At 35.0% G+C, this 20,446-nt stretch overlaps 5 protein-coding genes across 8 annotated transcripts; 2 read left to right on the forward strand and 3 right to left on the reverse strand.

Annotated features, from left to right (window-relative positions):
* Positions 1-1,628: 1,628 nt before the first annotated feature.
* LOC103483513 (protein PAM71-homolog, chloroplastic) lies at positions 1,629-5,536 on the forward strand. The gene is made up of 10 exons (XM_008440184.3): positions 1,629-1,954; positions 2,133-2,292; positions 2,724-2,907; positions 3,229-3,276; positions 3,408-3,504; positions 4,023-4,186; positions 4,273-4,338; positions 4,665-4,715; positions 4,819-4,923; positions 5,216-5,536. The coding sequence occupies exons 1-10, from the start codon at positions 1,825-1,827 to the stop codon at positions 5,279-5,281; spliced, it is 1,071 nt and encodes a 356-aa protein (XP_008438406.1). The 5' UTR covers positions 1,629-1,824; the 3' UTR covers positions 5,282-5,536.
* Positions 5,537-6,014: 478 nt separating this feature from the next.
* LOC103483514 (beta-glucuronosyltransferase GlcAT14A) lies at positions 6,015-8,795 on the reverse strand. The gene is made up of 4 exons (XM_008440185.3): positions 8,063-8,795; positions 7,896-7,971; positions 7,686-7,801; positions 6,015-6,818 (listed from the first exon to the last, which is right to left on the reverse strand). Exons 1-4 carry the CDS (start codon positions 8,763-8,765, stop codon positions 6,301-6,303), a joined length of 1,413 nt encoding a protein of 470 aa, XP_008438407.1. The 5' UTR covers positions 8,766-8,795; the 3' UTR covers positions 6,015-6,300.
* A 1,314-nt stretch (positions 8,796-10,109) lies between these two features.
* Positions 10,110-12,853, forward strand: LOC103483515 (hydroxyethylthiazole kinase). Of its 2 annotated transcripts, XM_008440186.3 has the most exons (3): positions 10,125-10,661; positions 10,985-11,403; positions 11,778-12,853. In XM_008440186.3, exons 1-2 carry the CDS (start codon positions 10,149-10,151, stop codon positions 11,372-11,374), a joined length of 903 nt encoding a protein of 300 aa, XP_008438408.1. In that variant the 5' UTR covers positions 10,125-10,148; the 3' UTR covers positions 11,375-11,403; positions 11,778-12,853. The 2 variants fall into 2 exon arrangements, with proteins under 2 accessions (XP_050941981.1, XP_008438408.1); XM_051086024.1 differs by lacking the exon at positions 11,778-12,853 and having other exon boundaries at positions 10,110-10,661; positions 10,985-11,508.
* LOC103483516 (dirigent protein 18) lies at positions 11,861-12,607 on the reverse strand. The gene has a single exon (XM_008440188.3). The coding sequence runs from the start codon at positions 12,605-12,607 to the stop codon at positions 11,861-11,863; it is 747 nt and encodes a 248-aa protein (XP_008438410.1).
* Positions 12,854-14,040: 1,187 nt separating the features above from the next.
* On the reverse strand, positions 14,041-20,102 carry LOC103483517 (uncharacterized). Of its 3 annotated transcripts, XM_051086025.1 has the most exons (16): positions 19,906-20,102; positions 18,819-18,873; positions 18,601-18,707; positions 18,108-18,183; positions 17,675-17,912; positions 17,375-17,451; positions 16,948-17,107; positions 16,746-16,770; positions 16,404-16,493; positions 16,135-16,306; positions 15,913-15,986; positions 15,725-15,794; positions 15,380-15,451; positions 15,011-15,144; positions 14,714-14,787; positions 14,048-14,279 (listed from the first exon to the last, which is right to left on the reverse strand). In XM_051086025.1, the coding sequence occupies exons 3-16, from the start codon at positions 18,621-18,623 to the stop codon at positions 14,182-14,184; spliced, it is 1,383 nt and encodes a 460-aa protein (XP_050941982.1). In that variant the 5' UTR covers positions 18,624-18,707; positions 18,819-18,873; positions 19,906-20,102; the 3' UTR covers positions 14,048-14,181. The 3 variants fall into 3 exon arrangements, with proteins under 3 accessions (XP_008438413.1, XP_050941982.1, XP_050941983.1); XM_008440191.3 differs by having other exon boundaries at positions 14,041-14,279; positions 18,819-20,102; XM_051086026.1 differs by having other exon boundaries at positions 17,675-17,883; positions 18,819-20,102.
* Between the last annotated feature and the right edge of the window lie 344 nt (positions 20,103-20,446).

Consider the following 20,446-nt stretch of genomic DNA (forward strand, 5'->3'; position numbering starts at 1 on the left):
TAAAGTGTGATTCTACCAACCGAAAATATAACATTTCTAAATATAGTTCTAATTATGTAAAAAGAAAATGATAACAAAGTAGAAAACAACTTCCATTGAAACACAAAGATTAAAAAATAAAAGTGAAGATAGAACATTTGCAAAACATAATAATGATGTTGCACTGACCACACCACTGATCGTAAATGAACTTTTAATTATGTGATGAGGTGTCGTTTCGATAAAATTCAAGTTATCCAACGTCAAAATTGAATTTCTATTTATTGTTTGAATAATTCTTTGATGGCAAAAAAGAAATTAAATTAAATTATAGGAAAAGTAGAATCAAGTATGATTTTCTTAAAAAAATAAAAATAAAAATTATGTGTGGTTTTTGTTTAAGATGATGTTGAAATTTTATTCATATAAGGTTCTATTTTACCTAAAAACATTGGTAAAAGAAGGAGAAAAAAAACCATGAGAAAGTAGCCCACAAAATTATTGATAAGATTGTTATTTCCAACCTATGAATTGTTGGGTCTATATTTCCATTGTTGATGGATAAGATTACTTATTTATTTATTTATTTTTGCTAATTAAACAAACAAAGACTTGACCTCCACTACTTTATCTACCTTTAAAATTTTCCAATTTGTAATTCATTCACAAGTATTTTTCAAAAAAAATAAATAGAATTTAGAATTTTTCGTAAAAGAAAAGTAATATCCTGGACGTTGAATTCGCCGTTTTTAAAGTTGAATTCATGATATCATGTTAAAAAACCGTTTAAATCTTTTTTTTTCCAGAGGTTTTTCATTTTAAATCCAAGGAATTTAGTATCGATCATATCATTGTTTTAATTTCGTTTTTCATTTTTTCTTATGAATTTAATGGGTACAATGAGAACAACGATGAAACGATTACGTTCTTAACTCGACGAAGCAATTCAACACCGAACCAGTTCGTAGATGTTTTGGTTTTGTTAACCAAATGTCAAATTGCTCACCAACCCATTTTCTAGTGTCATGATTTATAATTTAGGAAACAAAATTCAAAGCATGCTTTTACCTTGTGACTATAGTTTCAAAAGAATGCCATGCTTAACAATTTTCTACCTTACTCATACAATTTTAGAAATGATAGCAAATCACTTTTTCCTTTTTTCTTTTTAGAAAAAATTATTATTATTGATTTAGTCATCTTAATCATTCATTTCAAAATCAAGTCGATTTGTCTAGTATTGGTATAACTCAACTAACATGAACTTGTACGTTAACTTCAATATTTGAGGTACGATTTTTTAAGTTTCTTCTTATTCATCCTAAACTATCAAACAACCATGAACTTTGATTGAAGTTCGAGACCAGAAGAGTGTGCTCGACGACATAGATCCATAGAATTGCTAGAGAGGAAGATGACTACATAAGTGAAAATAAAAATATGGTTAATTAACTATATTTTCTCACAGTCAAATAATTAAATATTTTCTGTCTCCAACCTTGGAGTTAAGAAGCTCAATTTCCACGTGGGCTCACAGGCCCAAACGAGAGCGAGTCATTGGGTCGTATCCAAAGCCCAGGTCCATCTACGTTGGGCCTTAGCCTAAAACGCCGTCGTACGATTGAGTTTTTATCATCAATTCGTCGTATCGAAGTTGGAGACAAGCATCCCGTTTTATCTCTGGAGCTGCGACGTGGCGATCTTCGGAACTCATACACGGATTTGTTGGCGGAGACTCAACTTCACTTCGGAGATATTTTCCGGTTAAACCGCCGCCGGCCGGCGAGAATTATGGCTCTTCAGTAGGTGAAGTATGAAGTAATAGGAAGGAAAAGAGAAGGAGACATGGAAGGATTGGTGGTTCGCTCGCCTTTCGTTTCAACGGGGAAGAAGCTTCCCTTCTCGCCTTTGCTCGATTCTTTGCCCAGTTGTTCTGCTTCTGGCAGTGTATTTTCTAAGACCGTATCGACATCGCGTAATTTTCTCTTGCATTCCTTTGTTTTTGTGTAATTATCTGGTTTTGGTTTTTGATTTTGCAATTTCGAAATGCTGTGAGTCTCTTCGAATTATCTATGGATGATTCTTTTGTTGATATGCGCATTGTGTGCATTATGTGAACATATTTGAGTTAGTAATGAGTATGTTGCTTACAGTGAAACGTACAAGAGTGACGAGCTTGAGCAGGACGTATGGTAAAATCAGAGCACATTCGTCGAATGTAAGTATCGGATCCGATGGATACAAGCACGAGGAGGAAAAAGAGGGCCATCATGTTATTTCCGGTAGTGCACCTGATATCAGTTCATCTAAAACGTGAGTTTCTTCGTTTTTGTTTTGGTTTTTCCGAGTTGAAAAGGAAGCTTATTGACGTTGTTTTGAATTTTGGACTTTGGATTTCTATGACTATGGCTATGGTAATGCACTATGTTACCCTACAATTCCAATTGATTTTATGGATCAATGATTAAAAAATCCGATGTATTTATTTATTATCATTTAAACTGAAAATTCTACTAATCTGGTTTCTGGGATTTCTATTCCATTTGAAATTTTTACGGAGTTTTGTATAATCGACAATGAATTCCACCTGTAATCATGCTAATTGCTTCACTGAGTTGTAGTCAACAAAAACTTCAATTTTTTTTTTTGTGTAAAACCGATTTTCTCGCCTTGCTTTGTAATTTAGTGAATCGATTATCTAGTCGTCTTCCTCACTCATTTATATGTCTTCTATGTTTTGGCAGTGAGAAGTCTCCTAGCGGGTTGCCTTATCCTCTTTCTATTGCACTAGTACTAATTGGATGCGGATTAGTATTCTCGTTGATTGCCTTTGTGAAGGGAGGACCTTCATCTATCTTGGCTGCAGTTGCCAAGTCAGGGTTCACTGCTGCCTTCTCATTAATATTTGTCTCTGAAATTGGGGACAAGGTGACCTTTTCTTTTCATCGGAACTCTGTCTGTATCAAACCTGAGATGTTTTCAATTTTATCCAGATTCTAAATTTGGCTATCGGTAGAAGGATTGTACATATCCATATAATTTATGGCAGAAAATATAGATAATTAAAGAAAAATTAAACAACTAAAATATGTGATCAATCCATTGAGACATGAAAGCTTGAAAATTGATCTTGCTCAACCACATTACAATTCAGAGAATTTCTAGTGGAGTTACCCAAATATTACAAAATTTCAAGATGCTTAATGTTTTTGTGGCTTAACTTCAGCTTATACCTTCTCTTTTGGACAGACGTTTTTCATTGCTGCACTTTTGGCCATGCAATATGAGAAAGGACTGGTATACCCCCTCTCAGTTTCACTCTCTCGCATTTTGTTCCATGTTTCCGTTTCTCTTTTCATCTTTTATTTTGTCCCATATGACTTGGTTAGGAATTGAAAGTTCTATTCAGGTATTGAATTGTTGAACAGGTTCTGTTAGGATCTATGGGAGCTCTTTCACTTATGACGGCCCTCTCAGTTATAATTGGACGGATATTTCACTCAGTACCCGCTCAGTTCCAGACAAGTAAGCTGTGCTATTTGGAGTTTCTCAACTGGTCTAGAATTTACTTCAATTTTGTGCGAAGAGAATGTTGCTTTGTCTTGTATTATTCTTATCGGGATTGATGATTTAATGCAGTTTATTCTTCTGCGATTTATCTGGTTACATAAAGATAATGGAATTACCATCGAAGTTTATGTTTTCCTCAATTAACTTTTTTTTTTGTCTCAAACATGTCTATGTACTCATTAATGGCTGTTAATCTCTTAGAACGTGCTGTCTTGCTTTTTCTGTGAAGACAATAACTTTGGCTCTTCATTCTCTATAATGTACTAGATATGATTCTGCTGTGACAGTAAACAACTTAATCTATATGTGCTTCATATATACAATTGGATTTATTGTTTAAACTAGTGAATGTTGTTTTATTAAAAATACAATTCTATATTTGATATTTTTCCTATCATAACAAATAATACTGCTCCTAGTCATGGTTTTAGGTCCATAATTCTAACAATAATTATTTGCTGTTATTCATGTAGCTTTACCAATTGGAGAATATGCAGCAGTAACTCTTCTATTGTTCTTTGGTCTCAAGGCCATAAAAGATGCATGGGATCTTCCCTCGAGCGTTCCTAAACAAGGTGATGAGAGTGGCCCAGAACTTGATGAATATGTCGAAGCAGAGGAGCTTGTTAAAGAAAAGGTAGATCCTTAATTATTAGTTTTCTCTGGGTTTGGAACTTTGTTTCGATAGGCTCTATTACAAAAACCTTTTATAATTGTTTTCAGGTTTCAAAACGGCTCTCCAATCCTCTTGAAATCATCTGGAAGTCGTTCAGCCTTATATTTTTCGCTGTGAGTAATTTTTAATCATTACTATTTCAGCAGAAATGGAATACAAAAGCATAATATGTTAAAATGAGATCATGTGTTAAACTCACAATAGGAGAAGTTTGTTGAGTAGTCATAGATCGCTAAAAGCTCCAAATTTAGTAACCTATGATACTTCGTCAGCGATTTAATTAAAAGTGCATTGTAGGCATGCCTTGTAGCTATCACATTTATATCACATTCGTAAATTCAACCTGAGTGTGTGGCATAGTTAGTAAATCAATTTAGGGAAATTTAAAGCTTTCTGTTACTTTTTCGAGTGTGTGTTTGAATCAGTATGTGGAAATTAGGAATGGGGTGATCGCTCAATGCTTGCAACCATTGCTCTTGGAGCTGCGCAGGTTCGATTTTCTGTATTTTATAAGCCAGCAATTCAGTCTATTTTTCTTCCTCATTTTCATTTCAAGTTTTAGTAATCTCTCTTTTTCAATTTCCACTCTACAGTCTCCATGGGGTGTGGCGACGGGAGCTATCACTGGACACCTAATTGCAACTACCATTGCCATTCTAGGAGGAGCATTACTCGCCAACTACATTTCTGAAAAACTGGTAGGACCCGAATGACATGTTTGAAATTGATTTTGAAATGATTAAAATCATTGTCATATACTAAATCACTCTTAAACATATTTTTAGTTATTAAAAACGAATTTTGTTGTTATAAAAATTGTATTTAAAAATGTAGATTTAAGTCGCATGCTTAAAGTGAACTCTCAATCCTCAAAATGATTTTACAAAAGTGATTTGAATAATTTCATAATTACTCCGAAAATATATACCAACTTCTCTTTGTTTCATTTCCTTAATCACTAATGCAACAACTCACTCTACCGTCTATCAGGTTGGCTACTTAGGAGGTGTACTCTTCTTAATTTTTGCTATAGCAACTTTTTTTGGAGTTTTCTGATGGTCTTCAGATCGCCGAACATCGATTTCTTCCCCAACCTATAGTGAAACTGATGCATTCGAAGAGGATGAAAGTTGCTTAACGTAGGTTACTGGACCTTTCTTTGGGAAGTTTAAGTATATCATATAATCTTATTCATTGCTCACTAGCTTTACAATTATGATTTGGTGTGATTGTCATAATAAACATTTGTTTTCAAAATGGTTCTTTGTGAAGTTCATATTTTTGCCAATAAAATACATTGTATGCTGTGTTTCTGATGGCCTTTCACCTTCTATATATTTTCACACAAAAAAATTGAATGGGTGAATAATTCCATCGACTTCCCCAACTCATTATTTTTTCAAAGAACGAGTACTCACTTTTTGAAATCCATTGTGTATGTTGTAGATTTGTTTTTCTTGTTTTCAGTACTCTTTTTTTTCTATCCAAACGATAATTGGTTTCTTTATCTGATTCAAATTGACTATGAATTTATTTATCTCAAGGCCTTCCAAAATTCATGTGTTTCATACTTGAGTGTGGACTAACTACTACAAAGTACAAAATTATCTTACTCGTTGATGCAAAAGTTATGAGAAAATCATTAATTATAAGATTATATCTTGTATCTATTTGATTCCTAAGTATTCAAATTTTAAAAATTCACAAATTTATTAGACTTTAAATCATGAGTTTAAATCCATGTCTATATCAAACCTTTTGAAAATTTAGATTAGATACAACTAGAGAATGACTTGATTAGACATTTATGATATACTCTTGATCCAATTAGACGTACATGATATACCCTCTAGGTCAAAAGTTCCACTCGACCTAGAGGTCAAAAGTTCCAATATCTTACGTGTGATTAAACTCAAATATACATATATTCCACGCCTGGTTAATATTAACAACTAAATAACCTAAAAACTCTCCGGAGGATAAAGAATCAATCAAGATGGGCAAAGTCCATTGCCTGGATTTGCACTATTCTTTACCCCATCTGTTTTCTTTTGGGGATGTTCAATTGTTAAGAATCATTCAACAACTACACACCTGTTCGATCTAAAGGTACCATTTGAAAGCAATCCAACAATTCGTTTTTCGAGTCGTCTTGCTCCTGACCCTGGCCTAATTACATCTGCATCTCCCCATACCAAACATGTATCATTTCCAGCCTCCCCCAAGCACCACCCACCAGGCACAGTATGTCCGGGACCACGATTCAAGATTTCATTATCGATCCGGTTGAGGACTGGATCATTCAACTTAAATCTTGTGGCAAAGGCTGCTCCACTCTCAATCATAAGATCGAAATCAGAGGAGCCAAGGACGTGGGGCTGTTCTTTAGGTGGCTTGTCATATATGGCAAAAAGTAAATTATCATTAAGGACTGTCTTGTTGAACTGATGAGAATTGCAAAGGACGGTTGGAAAATAGTTCAAGTGGCCAGATTGAGTATTTGAGAAGTACATCAATAGAGTTCTTGGAAGATTATCCGTTCCAAGGATGCAGAACTCAACAACGTTTCGGCTCAGAATAGAAAGAGATGAACCTGCAGGAAAAAAAATTGGTGGTGGGGGAGATCTCCAGTGTCAGTTCAAATGTTGTTCTGTTGAATATAATCAAGATCATAAGAGAGAAGGGTCTAATTTTAGGGAGCTATAATCAACATGCTTAACCGAACATCAACATTCATGTTGGATTCATTATCTTAGAATTGGATAACATGATACGAGAACATAGACAATTGCCCATAAAACTCTTCTGCCTATCAAATGAAAATATAGACTATCACCACAAGTTCATCTCTCTCTCATCCACATTCTAATCGAAAGACATACAATACTAATTGAGACATTGGGACACAGCATCAAAATGGAAAGAGAAACATACAAGGATGTCATTTCCACGTCAAGTTAATCAACATTTTTAAGTTTGGAATGACAAACAATTAAAAATTGAGTTCAACGGGTGGGAAACTTGAGCCTATAAGCTCTTTGTTGAGAACATATATCTTGACTAGTTGAATTATGTTTAATTTGACGATGAGTTCAACAAATAGGGGTTGAAACGTGGTGTAAGAGATTTGAACCCTTGACCTCATGATTGCACCTATACTTTAACGAGTTGAGTTTTCAATTTGGCAAAGAACAATAGAATTATATGTAGTACATCTAGACAGCTTCCCAACATCAGAGTCCCCACCATTTACAAAACTAGAAGTGCAGATCCAGCATATACCAACAATACCAATGAACTTTATAGCCTTCTGGGAATGAACCCAGAATCCCCACATCTTCTAAGACTCTACTGTTAGCAATATTGCACCATTCCAATTTAAACCCATTATCCAGAAGCTATTGAAGTTCAATAGATAAACATTAAACTGAAGATGCCAGCAATCAATGGGAAGGCCTACCTGTAAACAATTGAAAGGCATTAGGCAATTCCCTCTTTTGGGTGGCATAGAACATGGCAGTTTTCTCAGAAAGATAAAGCCCAGGATCAACAATTATTGGCTTCAATTTCCTGGCCCTTTCATCAAAAACAAGGACAAGAGTTGGTAGTTCAGAAAAAAGAATTCGAAACTTTAAAAAAGCATTGAATTGAGAAAGGGTGATAATCTTACTCTCTCCACCCAATGTAACTCGAATGCGTTGCGAAGTTCATATCCTTAGGCAGAAATGACAGAATGTGAAGAAGATCTAAAAAGACCCAAGGAATATCACTCAATCAACAAAGTCCTCAAAAAAAGGGGGAAAACTCATCGCAAATGAAAATTTCTAAAAAAATTACCGTCTTGCGTGACAAGTGGGTAATCATCGGCGGTGAGACGAATAAACCAATCCCAATTCGGGGACAAGTGGAGGAGCAGAGAGGCACCGTGAAGCGTCGAAGAAATTGCGGAGGAGCCTTTGAGATATACAAAATCAGCCCTACCGATTACATCTACATTCTGAGCAGCTTTGAAAATGGGAACCAATTCGACGGCAAGGGCAAGAGAATCACGCTCGGATTGAGGAGCAGAGAGATCGAGGTGAAGGAGGTAATGATTCCTAGGATGATAAACGGCGAGAAGAAGGCGAAGAATCCGATCGGAATCCCCATTGGATCCGGAAATGAGATAAGCGATAGAAGGGGGAGTAGGGTCGGAAGAAACATTGCTGCTATGGAAGACGGTCCGGTGGGCCTGGCGGGTGGGGAAGAGGAAGGGGTCGGGTTTGGGGCGGCGGGGGAGGGCGGGGGAGGAGAAGGAGGAGAGGTGGGCGGAAGAGGAGATGGAGAGGAAGAAGATGAGAGAGAAGAGGGCGGTGGCGAAGATGATGGAAAGAGTGGTTTTGGAGTCTTTGAGGGCAACGGCGGCGGGGGAGGGGGCGAGAGACGGCGGCGCCGGCGAGGATTGCATCCTTTTACGGGGGGAAGTTGTGGTGGTTGGTTTGTTGAGTTGTGAGTTAAGGTGTCGCTCAGCTGAAGCTGATAGCAATGTCTTCATTCTCATTATTCTTTCTTTATCTCTCACAAAATTTATTCAAAAATAAATAAATAAATAAATAAATTTTGTTTGTGTTTAAATATTTATAAAATATAACAATAAAAAATCGAGAGTTGTTTTTAAATTAATCAAAAGTTATATATATTTTTTTTAGAGTAAATCTCAACGAAATGTTATTTTTGTTAATGACCATGAGAATCGTGATTGTAATCCTCTAACTCTTATTGTATTAAGGGACATTTGGACTACTGATTTCCTGATTTATATATTTCGTTGATAGAAAGCTTTATTTGGAAAATAAATATAAGTTGTGGGATTTAAATGTGGGTGTAGAAGTGGTTAAATGACAGTTTTGTCGTTGGGTTAATTGTTACTATTGTATTATTTCAGTTTTTTACGTTTATATTATAGAAAGAGCATGCGGTTTCGGGGTGCTTGAACCCCCACTAGATCTATATTAAATCCGTTGGTGTTCCTAAGCCATGACTCAATTTCCATAGTGTATGATTGAAGTTTACACGTTTTATTAAGAACATTCATCTTGTATGCATCTCAAACATAGATTTTATGACTCGACTCAATCTCTAAATACTCAAAAGAAAGTTATATATTTTTATTTTCAAAATTTGAGTAAAAAATACATTTCTTATAACTTTTGGTTATCCGTACTTTATGTAAAGAAGAAAAAAAAAGACTCATAATTTGGTAAAAAAAGTTAGAGGAGTATCCATGTTTTGTTCCTTATTTGATGTATTATTGGTATTTTCATTACTTAATATATTATTTTTAGTCATTTTCAAATATAGAAAAAGTTGAAACTATTTAAAAATTCTTTATGATCCATTTAAGTTTTTTTTTGTTATGTCGTATAAATAGTTTTAATTTTTTTACCATTCGTAACAATTCATTGTTAAACGATTTATTAATAATTTGCCTTTTTTCTTTTTATTTTTTATTTTGGGTTTTATGATTAAAAACTTTTAAAAGAAATTGCATCAAACGTAGGAAAAAATAGCTTATAGTATTTCTTTTTTTGCGTATTACAAATATGACAAGTAATAAAATATATTAGACAACTATTAGAGAGCTATTTGTTTTTAAATTTGATACTTTTGTAATTTAGAAAATATAGTGATATGGTTTACATTATTATATATATTTTTTTTTGCTATTTTTGCGATTCTATTTTTATTCTTTTACAATTTTCTTAGTTTTTTTTTTAAAAAAATTTGTATTAGAAATTTTCTCCAACTAAATTTAAACTATTTTTTACGTTTTAAAACTAAGAAAAATTATAAGATTTCTTTATATTTTGTAAATATATATTTTTTCTTGGTTATATTTAATAATGTTCGAAATTTAATTAAATGGTTAAAATGAGGGAAGGCGATGAATCCAATTCTCGAACAGTGCGAATTGAGAAAGACAGAGATAACATATCATCAAGCGATGAATTCGAAGCACGATGAAGACGAACAACAGCGACGGCAATGGGGAACAAGAGCGTGGGCCACACTCTCCGCCGTACGAACCCGATCCCCGCTCATCCAATGCATCACCAACTTCGTTTCAATGGATTTAATGGCCAATACTCTCTTATCCGCCGGAGCCTCGCCGGCCATGCTTCATTCCGTCGAGGAGTTGCCAGATTTCACTCCCAACGCTGACGCTCTCTGCATCAATGTTGGCACGCTTTCTCCCGCCTGGTTGCCCGCCATGAAGTTCGCCAGTGAACTGGCGGTAAAGGCCGGGAAGCCTTGGGTTCTCGACCCGGTGGCGGCCGGAGCGTCTAAATTTCGGATGATGGCTTGTTTGGAGCTTATGAATTTGAAGCCCACCGTTGTTAGAGGGAATGGGTCAGAAATAATCGCTCTGTCTAAAGCTTCTTTGGATTCCAGTATGGTAAGATGCAATTTCATTTTACGATGCAAATTGATATGATTTCAGTTCGACTGTTCCTTCTTCTCTGCCTTCAAAATGACCGTAACTCAATTGGCATACACTGTGCTACAAACTACGAGAAACTATGAGATTTGTGATTTGAAGTTTTGAAAATTAATGGAGGGTTGAACAAGCAATATCAATTAGAAAGATAACGATATTATATGAATTTAAAGACAGCTTTTGTTCTCCAATAGGCTCGAAATCTTAAACAGATGGCTTATGGTCAATTTAAATATATGGACATTTCATCTTTACTTCTTTGTCCCAATTTCAATTTGAAGGGTGTGGATAGCGGTCATGAGTCGGTGGATGCTGTAGAAGCTGCCAAATCATTAGCTCATTCCAGTGGAGCAATAGTAGCAGTATCAGGAGCTGTGGACATAGTTACAGACGGGAAGCGAGTTATTGGCGCTCGTAATGGAGTGGCCATGATGCAAAAGATTACAGCAACTGGATGCTCAGTAACAGCCCTTATTGCTGCCTTCCTTGCTGTCGATCAACTTCATGCTTTAGAAGCCACAGCTTCGGCTTTATCAATATTTGGAATTGCAGGAGAAATGGGAATGGATGTGGCAAAGGGCCCTGCATCACTACGAACTCATTTGATTGATTCACTTTATGGGCTCGATGAAGCTGCTATAATCTCGCGAATAAGGATCTCCAGCTTGTAATTAAATTTTGGACGCGGGTTTTATGTATGGTATGCCTAGTAACTACTCTTGAACACTTTTGAGTGTGCACAGTGCTTTAATGTCAATAATATTGAAAAGATTGGCTAGCCTAAACTTTTCGTTTATATATCCAACCAAGGTTCCATTCTTTTCAGTGAAGTTATATACATCTGAATCTGATCGACCTCTTAAATTTGTTTCGTTCTTTTGATGCTGTTTTTAACTATTTTTATAATCCGGTATGGTATATCACGAGGGCGATTAATCACATTTGTTATGATACTTCTCTTTTTTGAAGTTTATCATAAAATTCAACTAAATTCACTCATGATATGATCACAACAGAATTACAACTGAGAAATATATAAATTTCATAAAACTGGATTACATTTTTGACTTGCAGCTGCATTTGATAGAAACTACAGACCATGGTTGCATTCATCACCACACATATATTGCGTTGTTCTTTGTTCACCACACTGGTTCTCAGTAGGTTAGATGTACAAGGACCCTCAGCAATGTTTCTGCTCCATCTGCCACATGCTGGCCCGGAGGAATGAGGGATCGCACCTCTGCAATCCCACGTGCATTCTTGAACTTGCCAGTTCCTCCAGTCACTGACAAATGCGACGAGGGGCTACCAATCCTGAATACTCCATAGAAGTTGAGACTGTCACCATATTCTCCTCCTTCAACCATGGCTGTAAATGCCATCATCTGCGTAGTTCCATCAGCCGAACTAGCCACATATACCCCTTGGGCCTGGCCAATTGACTGCGAGCCCAACTCTGGTGCGGTGGTCAAGACGTCATCGATGACCGTAATTGTTCCAAAGCCTAACCCCAACCCATCGGGTCCCAGTTGGGTCTGGGGGACATTTTGTGGGTTGGGATTTCCAGCAAAAGCAGTGCCGGACAAGCCAGTCCCTAGAGGGATCCCATTGATGCCATTCACAGTAGGGAGAGCACCATTGGCATTTGGGATCGCAACACCATCGTCTGGGGGAAGAAACCCTATAGGTGTTGCAAAGGGTACTTGACCAGTGTATATGTTCCCCAGCAGACCAGTAATCGGTCTCGCCGTTGGGCTGGCACCGCCAAGAATGTCGTGCATATAAAATTCAAGTGGCTCATGTCCCCCGACATTGGCAGTGACAGCTGCAGACCTAAACGCCACAAAATGCACTACGATGATTGCTGTTGCAAGGAAGGCGGGAAAAGATGCTTGTTTCATGATTATGTTGGAGAGTCAGGTATGAAGAACTTCTCTTGCCTGTAGAACTCAAAAAGATTATAATTCTTGTGGTGATATGCAAATGAGTTCAAACTCTACTCTTTATATAGTGATGAAATTATTAGATCAATTTGGATTTTGGAGTTGGTATTAACCACCAAAAATGGTGAAGTTGTTGGATTCTGTTCTTGAAGACATGCATAATGTTTTTGTTTCATCTATCAAAGTTATTTGCTTTCATTTTCATTATTTTTGAGCCTTAACAACAGTTTAGGGAATTTGATAAATCAGTTCTTGGAATTAGCTTTGGCCATTATTTTTCAGAAGTTCCATAGTTGAGTTGGTAGGTTGCAATGTTTGAAGATAGCTGTTTATTCAGAGTGGGAGGGTATAACCAAACCCAATACATCTTGTAAGATATAAAAATATAAAAAAGGATATAATTTGGCAGTTGGATTTTCAGTGACATATTTGATCTGTTCCACTTGATTTCTCTTCTAAATTGTAAATCAAGGATTATATTGAGATTTCAATTTCACAAATGTATCAATAATATTCATCTCGACTTAACCCAAAAAGTTTGTGGATTAATAATTTAGAGAGTAATTTTTTTTTAGTTTCGGACTAAATTATGTCTTTAAGATTTTCTGGATTCTTAATACAATAATGCATAGTCTATCTGAATTTTGAGGACAATTCTTCAAGTAATTTTGAAACAAATTTATCTTAAGAAATCCAAATTTAGTAATCATCATGTGAGACCATGAATTTACCCCAATTTAGTATATGAGTTATCTTTATATTGATTTGAAGATAATTTTGAAAATGGAAATACAAATGTCAATGCTGCCAATGAAGCTAAGGATATCAATATCATGCTGTAAAGTCAGAGGACAGTTGTTTAAAAGATTAGAATATCCATTGATATATTAATATGTGGGTAGATCAAAAGATTTGACATTGATATCAAGATTTGATCAATATATAATCACTAGGATGAATACAAGTACTAATCAATTCCTAAAGTTTAAGGTTTGTTCTATTTTGATTTTTGCAATTTTAAGTTTGTTTTAATTTGATTTCTAAACTTTTTAAAATGTTTGGTTTATTTATTCTTTTACTCTTACCTTTTATTTTAGCAATCATACCTAAAATATTCAAATCAGGAGATAAACCTGGCCTAAATGAATATTAGGTGACAAACTAACATACTAAATGCTTTTTGAAAATTTGAGCTATTAACATTGATGTTTCTAAAGTTTAGTGAATCTATGAAATTTATTGATTAACCTAACAAATTGGAATTTCTTTCTTGGTAAAATAAATATAAAAAAGAAATAAGTGAGTGCAGTAGCCATTTAAAATGGGAGATCTGCATAAACTAGTTACTTCAAAACATAGGTTTCTTGTGGTTAATACAGTTCAAAGCCATCTGTTGAATCTTGTGACACTTTTCATTTATCATTTTAAAAGAATGACAACAACAGCAATATAATCAAAATAAAAAATGGATGGACAAAAATAATAAGAGTACAAAAAGCATAAAGAAAAGAAAATATTCCAAAAGTTCAATGTCAAGGAATTGCTGAATCATTTGCCTCTTGCACTACAGCTCCTTCCTCATGATCTCTGACCTTTGCCTTTCTCACCACTGGAGACATTAACGTCCACACTGTACAATCAAACTGAGTTACGGTTATGTTGTCTCGTAAATGTCAAAAACATGTTTTGCGTACTTTTGAATTTGCGTACTTTTGAATGTTATTTCTCCAAGTGTGTATCGAAGTGTCTTGGGCTTTAGAATGAAAATCTTATGCACACGTTGACCTAATGACGAGAGTTGTTGCAAATTTGTTATACTAAAATCTCATTCGATAGTGATTTCATTTGTAGCTTCTAATTTTTAGAATTGTTTACAATCTTTGTGCTATATGTTATAAAGGTTTTAAAAACCGTTTTCATTTTCAAACTTGGTTTGACCAAAAGACTTATGAGCATAAGTAACATTTATAAGCATAATTTTAAAATACGAAATGGTTATTGAGTAGGACTCTACTATATGATACTTGGCAGGGTTGATAGCATTTTGAATAGGATTGTACTTACAGTATATTGTGGCTGCAAACCACTCATTAATGATTTTAACCCAAGTACTTGTCCATCCAACATCCATACTCCACCTAACACATTTCACAACTGTATTAAGAGCTTCAAACTTGAAACACTATGAGGATCACATAAGTTGGGAGTGAGATAGAGGTGTAAGCGGTTTAGTTCAATTCGAACTAATCGGCCAAATTTAAAATGGAAATGCAATCTTGTGCTAAGAATCTCACAGACCAGCCAAACCAAACTGAGTATTAGAAAGAGATGTGAGTTTTAGATACAGCAGCGTTTTCTTACTTTGTGGCTGAGTTGTTGAGGTTCCAACTGATGAAGAGCATAGCAAAGTACATGGCCCCAAGAGAGAATGTGAGATGGAAAAAACCATACTTGTAAGGAATATCATCTTCCTCTTTCACTTCATCTTTTCGAAACTGCTCAGCATCGGAAACATACTTCAGTTGTCATAAAAAAGCCATAAAGATGGAAAATGAAGACGTTGAGTGGTGTAAAATTTTTTGGTGACTTTAAATATTTTCTGTTTTTAAACAATTGTGATTGTATGGGATTGTTCAAATAGTTTCTTTGTTTAGTAGTTCAGAAAATACTTTTGAATATTAGCTGAAGTTTAGATGAACACTTGAAGATGAAAAGTCAAAAGCAAGTAACCTGAAATGATTGTGAATCAATACCAGTTGAGAAGGTTGCCATGACAACAGCACATATTGCAATTAAGAAACTCTACAAACACAACAAAGGAAAATATCAGTTAGAGAGATCAGGAATTTCTGGCAAAGAAAAAAAGTTGCTTGATCATCAACATTTCCGAGCTTGTCTTGTATGACGACTGCCGTAACAAAGAAGAAGACATTCAGTACATAAAATTGTAATGTCTAGACCAACTTATGCACACTTTGGAACTTCAAAAGCACAGACTAGATAAAAGAGTAGTGTGTTCCTCAATGTAAGATCAAAGGAAACCACAAAGTTCAAGAAGAAGCTGTAGATTCTCACAAGTATTGTAATCCAGTCATTATTCCCACTCTCTTCCTTCCGTGCGCTGCACTTTTCGGTTGCAGGTTCACTGAGAAGCCATTCACTAGAATTAGTAAGATCATAGTTTCACTCAAAACCAGTTTAAGGTTCATCATTCAACTTCAAAATAGAAAGGAAATATCAAAGCACAGTGTTAATTGTTAAACCTTCTAATGGCAGACCAGCAGAGGAAGACAACGTACGAAGCCATGATACCGGATGACAACAGACCTCTATTAACCTGACTTTTATAGTTCCAAAGAAAATTCTTCACCAATAAGTTCAATCTTTCTTTTGAAATAGAAGCTGCTGACAAATGTGATATTCTAGCTGAATATGAAAATGATTTGTAGTTATAAATGAAAAAAGGGCGATTTTGAGGAGCATACCTTTGAATGTAAAGATACAGCCATCATCACAATGAGCAAAATCAAAGTCCAAGAGATGAAGAATATATTGAGAACACATCTCACTTTTGGAACGTATAAGGAGTACATTAAGCCAATTCCACAGAAGGAAGCTATATAAAAAATTGTCGACGTGAATAATCCGAGAGAGCAGCTGTAGAGACATTTATGTGGAATTTGATGCTAAAAGTAAGTTGATACTGTTATAGATAAATTTAAGGTTCTTGGATTGCTGCTATTAGAAAACATACCTCTGCTTCATCTTCTCATCAGGCATCCAGTACTTGTTCCACCATGAGATAAACTGGATAACACTAATCAGTTGGAGAATGAGAAATATCCTATTCATGAGAAGAAAACAAAAAGCATTCATATTTTCAATGAAATATTAGTTAGATAGACTCAACAAGTTCATCTTAAGCTATGGAAGTAAGGATGAAAGGGATATAGTGAGTATCAGTTGTGGGATTGGGATAGCCAGTATATTCGAAGGCCTCTTCAAGTATGAAACTTCGAGAAAGATTCATTTCAGAATATCTATGAAAATAGACCGCCTAGAGATATAATGGGAGAAAATAAAGATGGATACTCACCCTGCACCAGCACGTGCAAACTCACCTTCAAAAAGAGAAGAAAAACCTCTTTAGTTAATAACAAAATCAAATCACTATTCATTTCAGTTGAGTAAATTGTGAGGCATCGACCATGATAAGGATCGTTTTAATTTTTATGTCAAAGGTAAGAGGTAGAGAGTTAAAGATCGAGAAAAATGGATGTTGAACCAACGGTACATACCATATAATTGGATAAGCGCGGGAGGGAAGAAAAATGGAGCCAGCATAGAAACAATAAACACAATAAACTTCAAGCTCCACCAACTAGAATGCCACAAATTGCGAGGTTCATGCAATTTTCTTGTTCTGGATGTAGAGAGAAACATCAGAAAGAAAAATATCTGAACTTGTAGTTAAGAATTTGGTCCTTAAAAGAATAAAATGGTAAGGAAGAGTTCTGTTCATTTTTCGAATGGAAATCAGAACAATTTCCATGGATGATGTACAAAACATGCCGAACACTATTGTCATAGGCAACAATGTAATAACAGTAAGGGACCTCATTGTATAGGAAATACTATCCTGACTCTTTTTTAGCTAAACAAAGCCTTCTCAAGATAATCGAAGAAGAAATATTCTTATTTTTGTATGATTTAACAAAAAGATACAAAACATCCTAAGCTCACACGAAGAACTCCGAGTGCGTGAAAACATTCCTCTCCTCCTGCTCCACATGATTTAAGATCTGCAGGGACATTCAATTACCAAAAAGAAAAACCATATCTAATCCACAGTTCTTATTCATTACTGGAAAAAAAGCACAAAAGCAAAGTTTCTGAATGGGAATACTTCTGAATCAGAACTTCCACAAACTGTCGGCTTCAATATCTTATTTGTATTTGTTAAATATAGTGTAGTGGATGTAAAATGGAAATGCATGGACAGATGAAGAAAGAAATTTTCCTTACAATGTAGCTGAGGAACAATCCTTTGCCCATAATCTCGAAGAAACCAAGCAATGAGATTTGTTACCAGGAAGATAATGCTATATACGTAGCGCACTCGTAAGGACTTCTTCTTTTCATTTGCATAATCAGCATTTGGAATTTCCCAAGAAACAAACTCAGAGTTTCCTTGTCTGGTATGTTCTCCTCTACCTTCACCTCCTTGACTCATTCTGTAATGTAAAACAGAAAGATACTCATTCTGCAATGTAAAACAGAAAGATACTCATTCTGCCTCCAATTTCCATCATAAGAGAAATGTATTTCTAAATAAACCAATTTGTTTTTCTCCTTCTTTTTGAAATGAAGCAAATTGAAAGTCAACAGTAGAGAGTCATTGGTTCCTAGTGACAAGCAAAAGGAGAGAGAATGCATATGGTAAAATTAAGAAGCTCACCTTTGCTTTCCCCACCACACTTCTGCTTGATGCTTTCACCAAGCTGCTGGCTTTTAAAAACGTTCCTCTAAAGGAACTAAGAAGAAAGCCACAAAATAATGAAGCTGGCAGTGTAGTGAGAAGGAAAAAAGACAAAAAGGGAGAACTATATCTTAGTCTTACAAATAGATTTGTTCTTAGCCATTGGATCTTGAAGCTTCAAGGGTTGTTTGAAAAATTATCTTTAAGAAGTATAATCCAAAGATATGTAAAACGCTACTATTAATATATACATTTTGGTGTCACTTTTAACAAATTCATGTTTTTTGAAGGAAGATTAATTTCATTTTATTTAAAAGAAACAATGATTGTACACCTAAAGGAAAACAAGAAAAAAGAAACAAGTTTGAAAAAATAGTTATTTTATATGTTTTCACTGTATCTATGTTTTGAAAAACAAAAAAGAAATGTTTTTGGCCTATTCATTTGACATTTTTCCCAGACAGCTCATTACCTTTCAGCTCTCCTTTCTAACATCTTCTAGTAACAACTTTCTTGAATGAGGGGACAATTGATTGAGCATATTTTAACAAACAACTCTCTTTCTTCCATCTGTTCACACTGAGGAAAAACCAAAGAAGCAGCCCTAGTGAGAAGATTGTCACATGAATTAGGAAGCTCTCTCACCAAATACTAAAGGTCAAATTCTTTTCCCAATCACCAAGAACTCACCTCATTTCGCAGAGGAAGAAACAAAGTTGTTGTCGTCGTTGGCCTCATGATTTTCCTTGAGGCAATAAACAAAACTTTCAACTATTTTCCTTTCAACTTTGAAATTCACGTTCTCTATTACATTATATTGTCCCACCTCAAACATCAAATTAGAAAGAAAAAAAAAATTTACCCTTAAAAGAAAACATGTCATTCAGCTCATTGACCATTCATCACTATCAAAACATGTTTTCTGTATGGTGTGTGTGTTTGAGCTCAAAGTACATTATAGTCTACTCATTTTCTTCCTTTTCTAAGTCAATTTCCTCGAATGTTCATATAAAATCAATACTGTCGATTCACTCTGAAATAGATCTAAATCAACCAAGGCTTCACCATCTTTGGCATTTCATCAAACAGGTACAAGCAAAAAGTTCAACCTGCTGTTCTGACTGCTCTTACTATGCATATATGAGATTTCAGCTCATGGAACATAATTCATTTGGTTTGATTTACAAAAGTAGTTCCAAAGTAAATAATAAAAGTGAAGTCTTTACATAGGAACTAACCATGTCTAATAGATCATAGTTTTCGGTAAACAACTTAAAGATAATGGGTTCACTCCCTTGACCACTTGTCTGGGATTTAATATACTATGGATTTTCTTAACACCAAAATATTGTAAAGAGCAGTTGTTTCACAAGATAAGTCGAAATAAAGCTGATCCAAACAAACATCAATATTGAAAAAAGAAAAAGGTTCTCACCGAAGGAACTAAGCAAGTAAAGGAGACAAAAAAAAAAAAAAAAAAGAAGAATCAATAGGAAGCTAATGGACAAAGAAGGCAATGACAACTTCCTTTTGACTAAACTATATTAAGTTGGTTGAAATCCTCCCCAACTTTGCTGAAACGTGTAGGCCTACTTTTATTTATATATGAAAGAAAAAGGATTTTCTTTCTTCTCTGGAGCGTTGGCCAAGGTCAGTGGCTTGGCCCTCCAACTATATACTATTTCAAAACACTAATTGCAACCAACTAAAGAGCTGTATTACGAAAGTGGGCATATCTAAACTTGCATCTAATACGTGTTAGTGAGTGTTTTCGTACCTCCTTCTATTGTACTTCAGAAAACATTACATCAAGAGCCACCAAAGATGAAAACCACTTATTAAAGTATGGTGTTTGAAAAAGTGAATATGCTCTCTCATCAAAAGCTCTTTGTGGCAAGAGAGTGCACTAAAAAATTGAGTCGGCCATCCTAGTTAGAGTTATATTTATCAAATGTCCATTTTGTCACATTTTTATTAAACTTCAGTAACATATGTATTCAAACTTTGGTGAAATGCTTGTTCATAGGTTTTCTTTGTTTCCTTTTTTTTTTTTTTGCCAAAATTGCATTACTTTTAGGCTTTTTGCCCGTTAAAATTCATGAGCTGGAATGATACTTCGTAATCTAGCTTGATTTATGCTTTTGAGCTAATATAATGCAGTCTCAAAATAAACTCAATCGACAATTTAGTATTTGACGTAGCAAGAAGGGTAATTAGACCAAATTCACGATCATGAAAGAAAAAATTATCATTAATGGGAGAACTCCCTTCCAAAAAACAATATCTTGTTGAAACATAATGATAAAGAGAACTTTTTA

This window comes from Cucumis melo, chromosome 6 (assembly GCF_025177605.1).
Source record: "Cucumis melo cultivar AY chromosome 6, USDA_Cmelo_AY_1.0, whole genome shotgun sequence".
NCBI lineage: Eukaryota > Viridiplantae > Streptophyta > Magnoliopsida > Cucurbitales > Cucurbitaceae > Cucumis > Cucumis melo.

Coding starts and splice junctions, on each gene's coding strand:
- LOC103483513 (XM_008440184.3), top strand. CDS start 1,825: ATGGAAGGATTGGTGGTTCGCTCGCCTTTCGTTTCAACGGGGAAGAAG. Junction 2,908..3,228: donor TCTCTGAAATTGGGGACAAG/GTGACCTTTTCT, acceptor TCTTTTGGACAG/ACGTTTTTCATTGCTGCACT. Junction 3,277..3,407: donor TGCAATATGAGAAAGGACTG/GTATACCCCCTC, acceptor ATTGTTGAACAG/GTTCTGTTAGGATCTATGGG.
- LOC103483514 (XM_008440185.3), bottom strand. CDS start 8,765: ATGAGAATGAAGACATTGCTATCAGCTTCAGCTGAGCGACACCTTAAC. Junction 7,802..7,895: donor AGTTACATTGGGTGGAGAGA/GTAAGATTATCA, acceptor TTTTGATGAAAG/GGCCAGGAAATTGAAGCCAA. Junction 6,819..7,685: donor TGCCTTTCAATTGTTTACAG/GTAGGCCTTCCC, acceptor TTTTTCCTGCAG/GTTCATCTCTTTCTATTCTG.
- LOC103483515 (XM_051086024.1), top strand. CDS start 10,149: ATGAATCCAATTCTCGAACAGTGCGAATTGAGAAAGACAGAGATAACA. Junction 10,662..10,984: donor CTTCTTTGGATTCCAGTATG/GTAAGATGCAAT, acceptor TTCAATTTGAAG/GGTGTGGATAGCGGTCATGA.
- LOC103483516 (XM_008440188.3), bottom strand. CDS start 12,607: ATGAAACAAGCATCTTTTCCCGCCTTCCTTGCAACAGCAATCATCGTA.
- LOC103483517 (XM_008440191.3), bottom strand. CDS start 18,623: ATGTTAGAAAGGAGAGCTGAAAG. Junction 17,913..18,107: donor GTGTGGTGGGGAAAGCAAAG/GTGAGCTTCTTA, acceptor TTTACATTGCAG/AATGAGTATCTTTCTGTTTT. Junction 15,452..15,724: donor ATGACTGGATTACAATACTT/GTGAGAATCTAC, acceptor TTGTGTTTGTAG/AGTTTCTTAATTGCAATATG.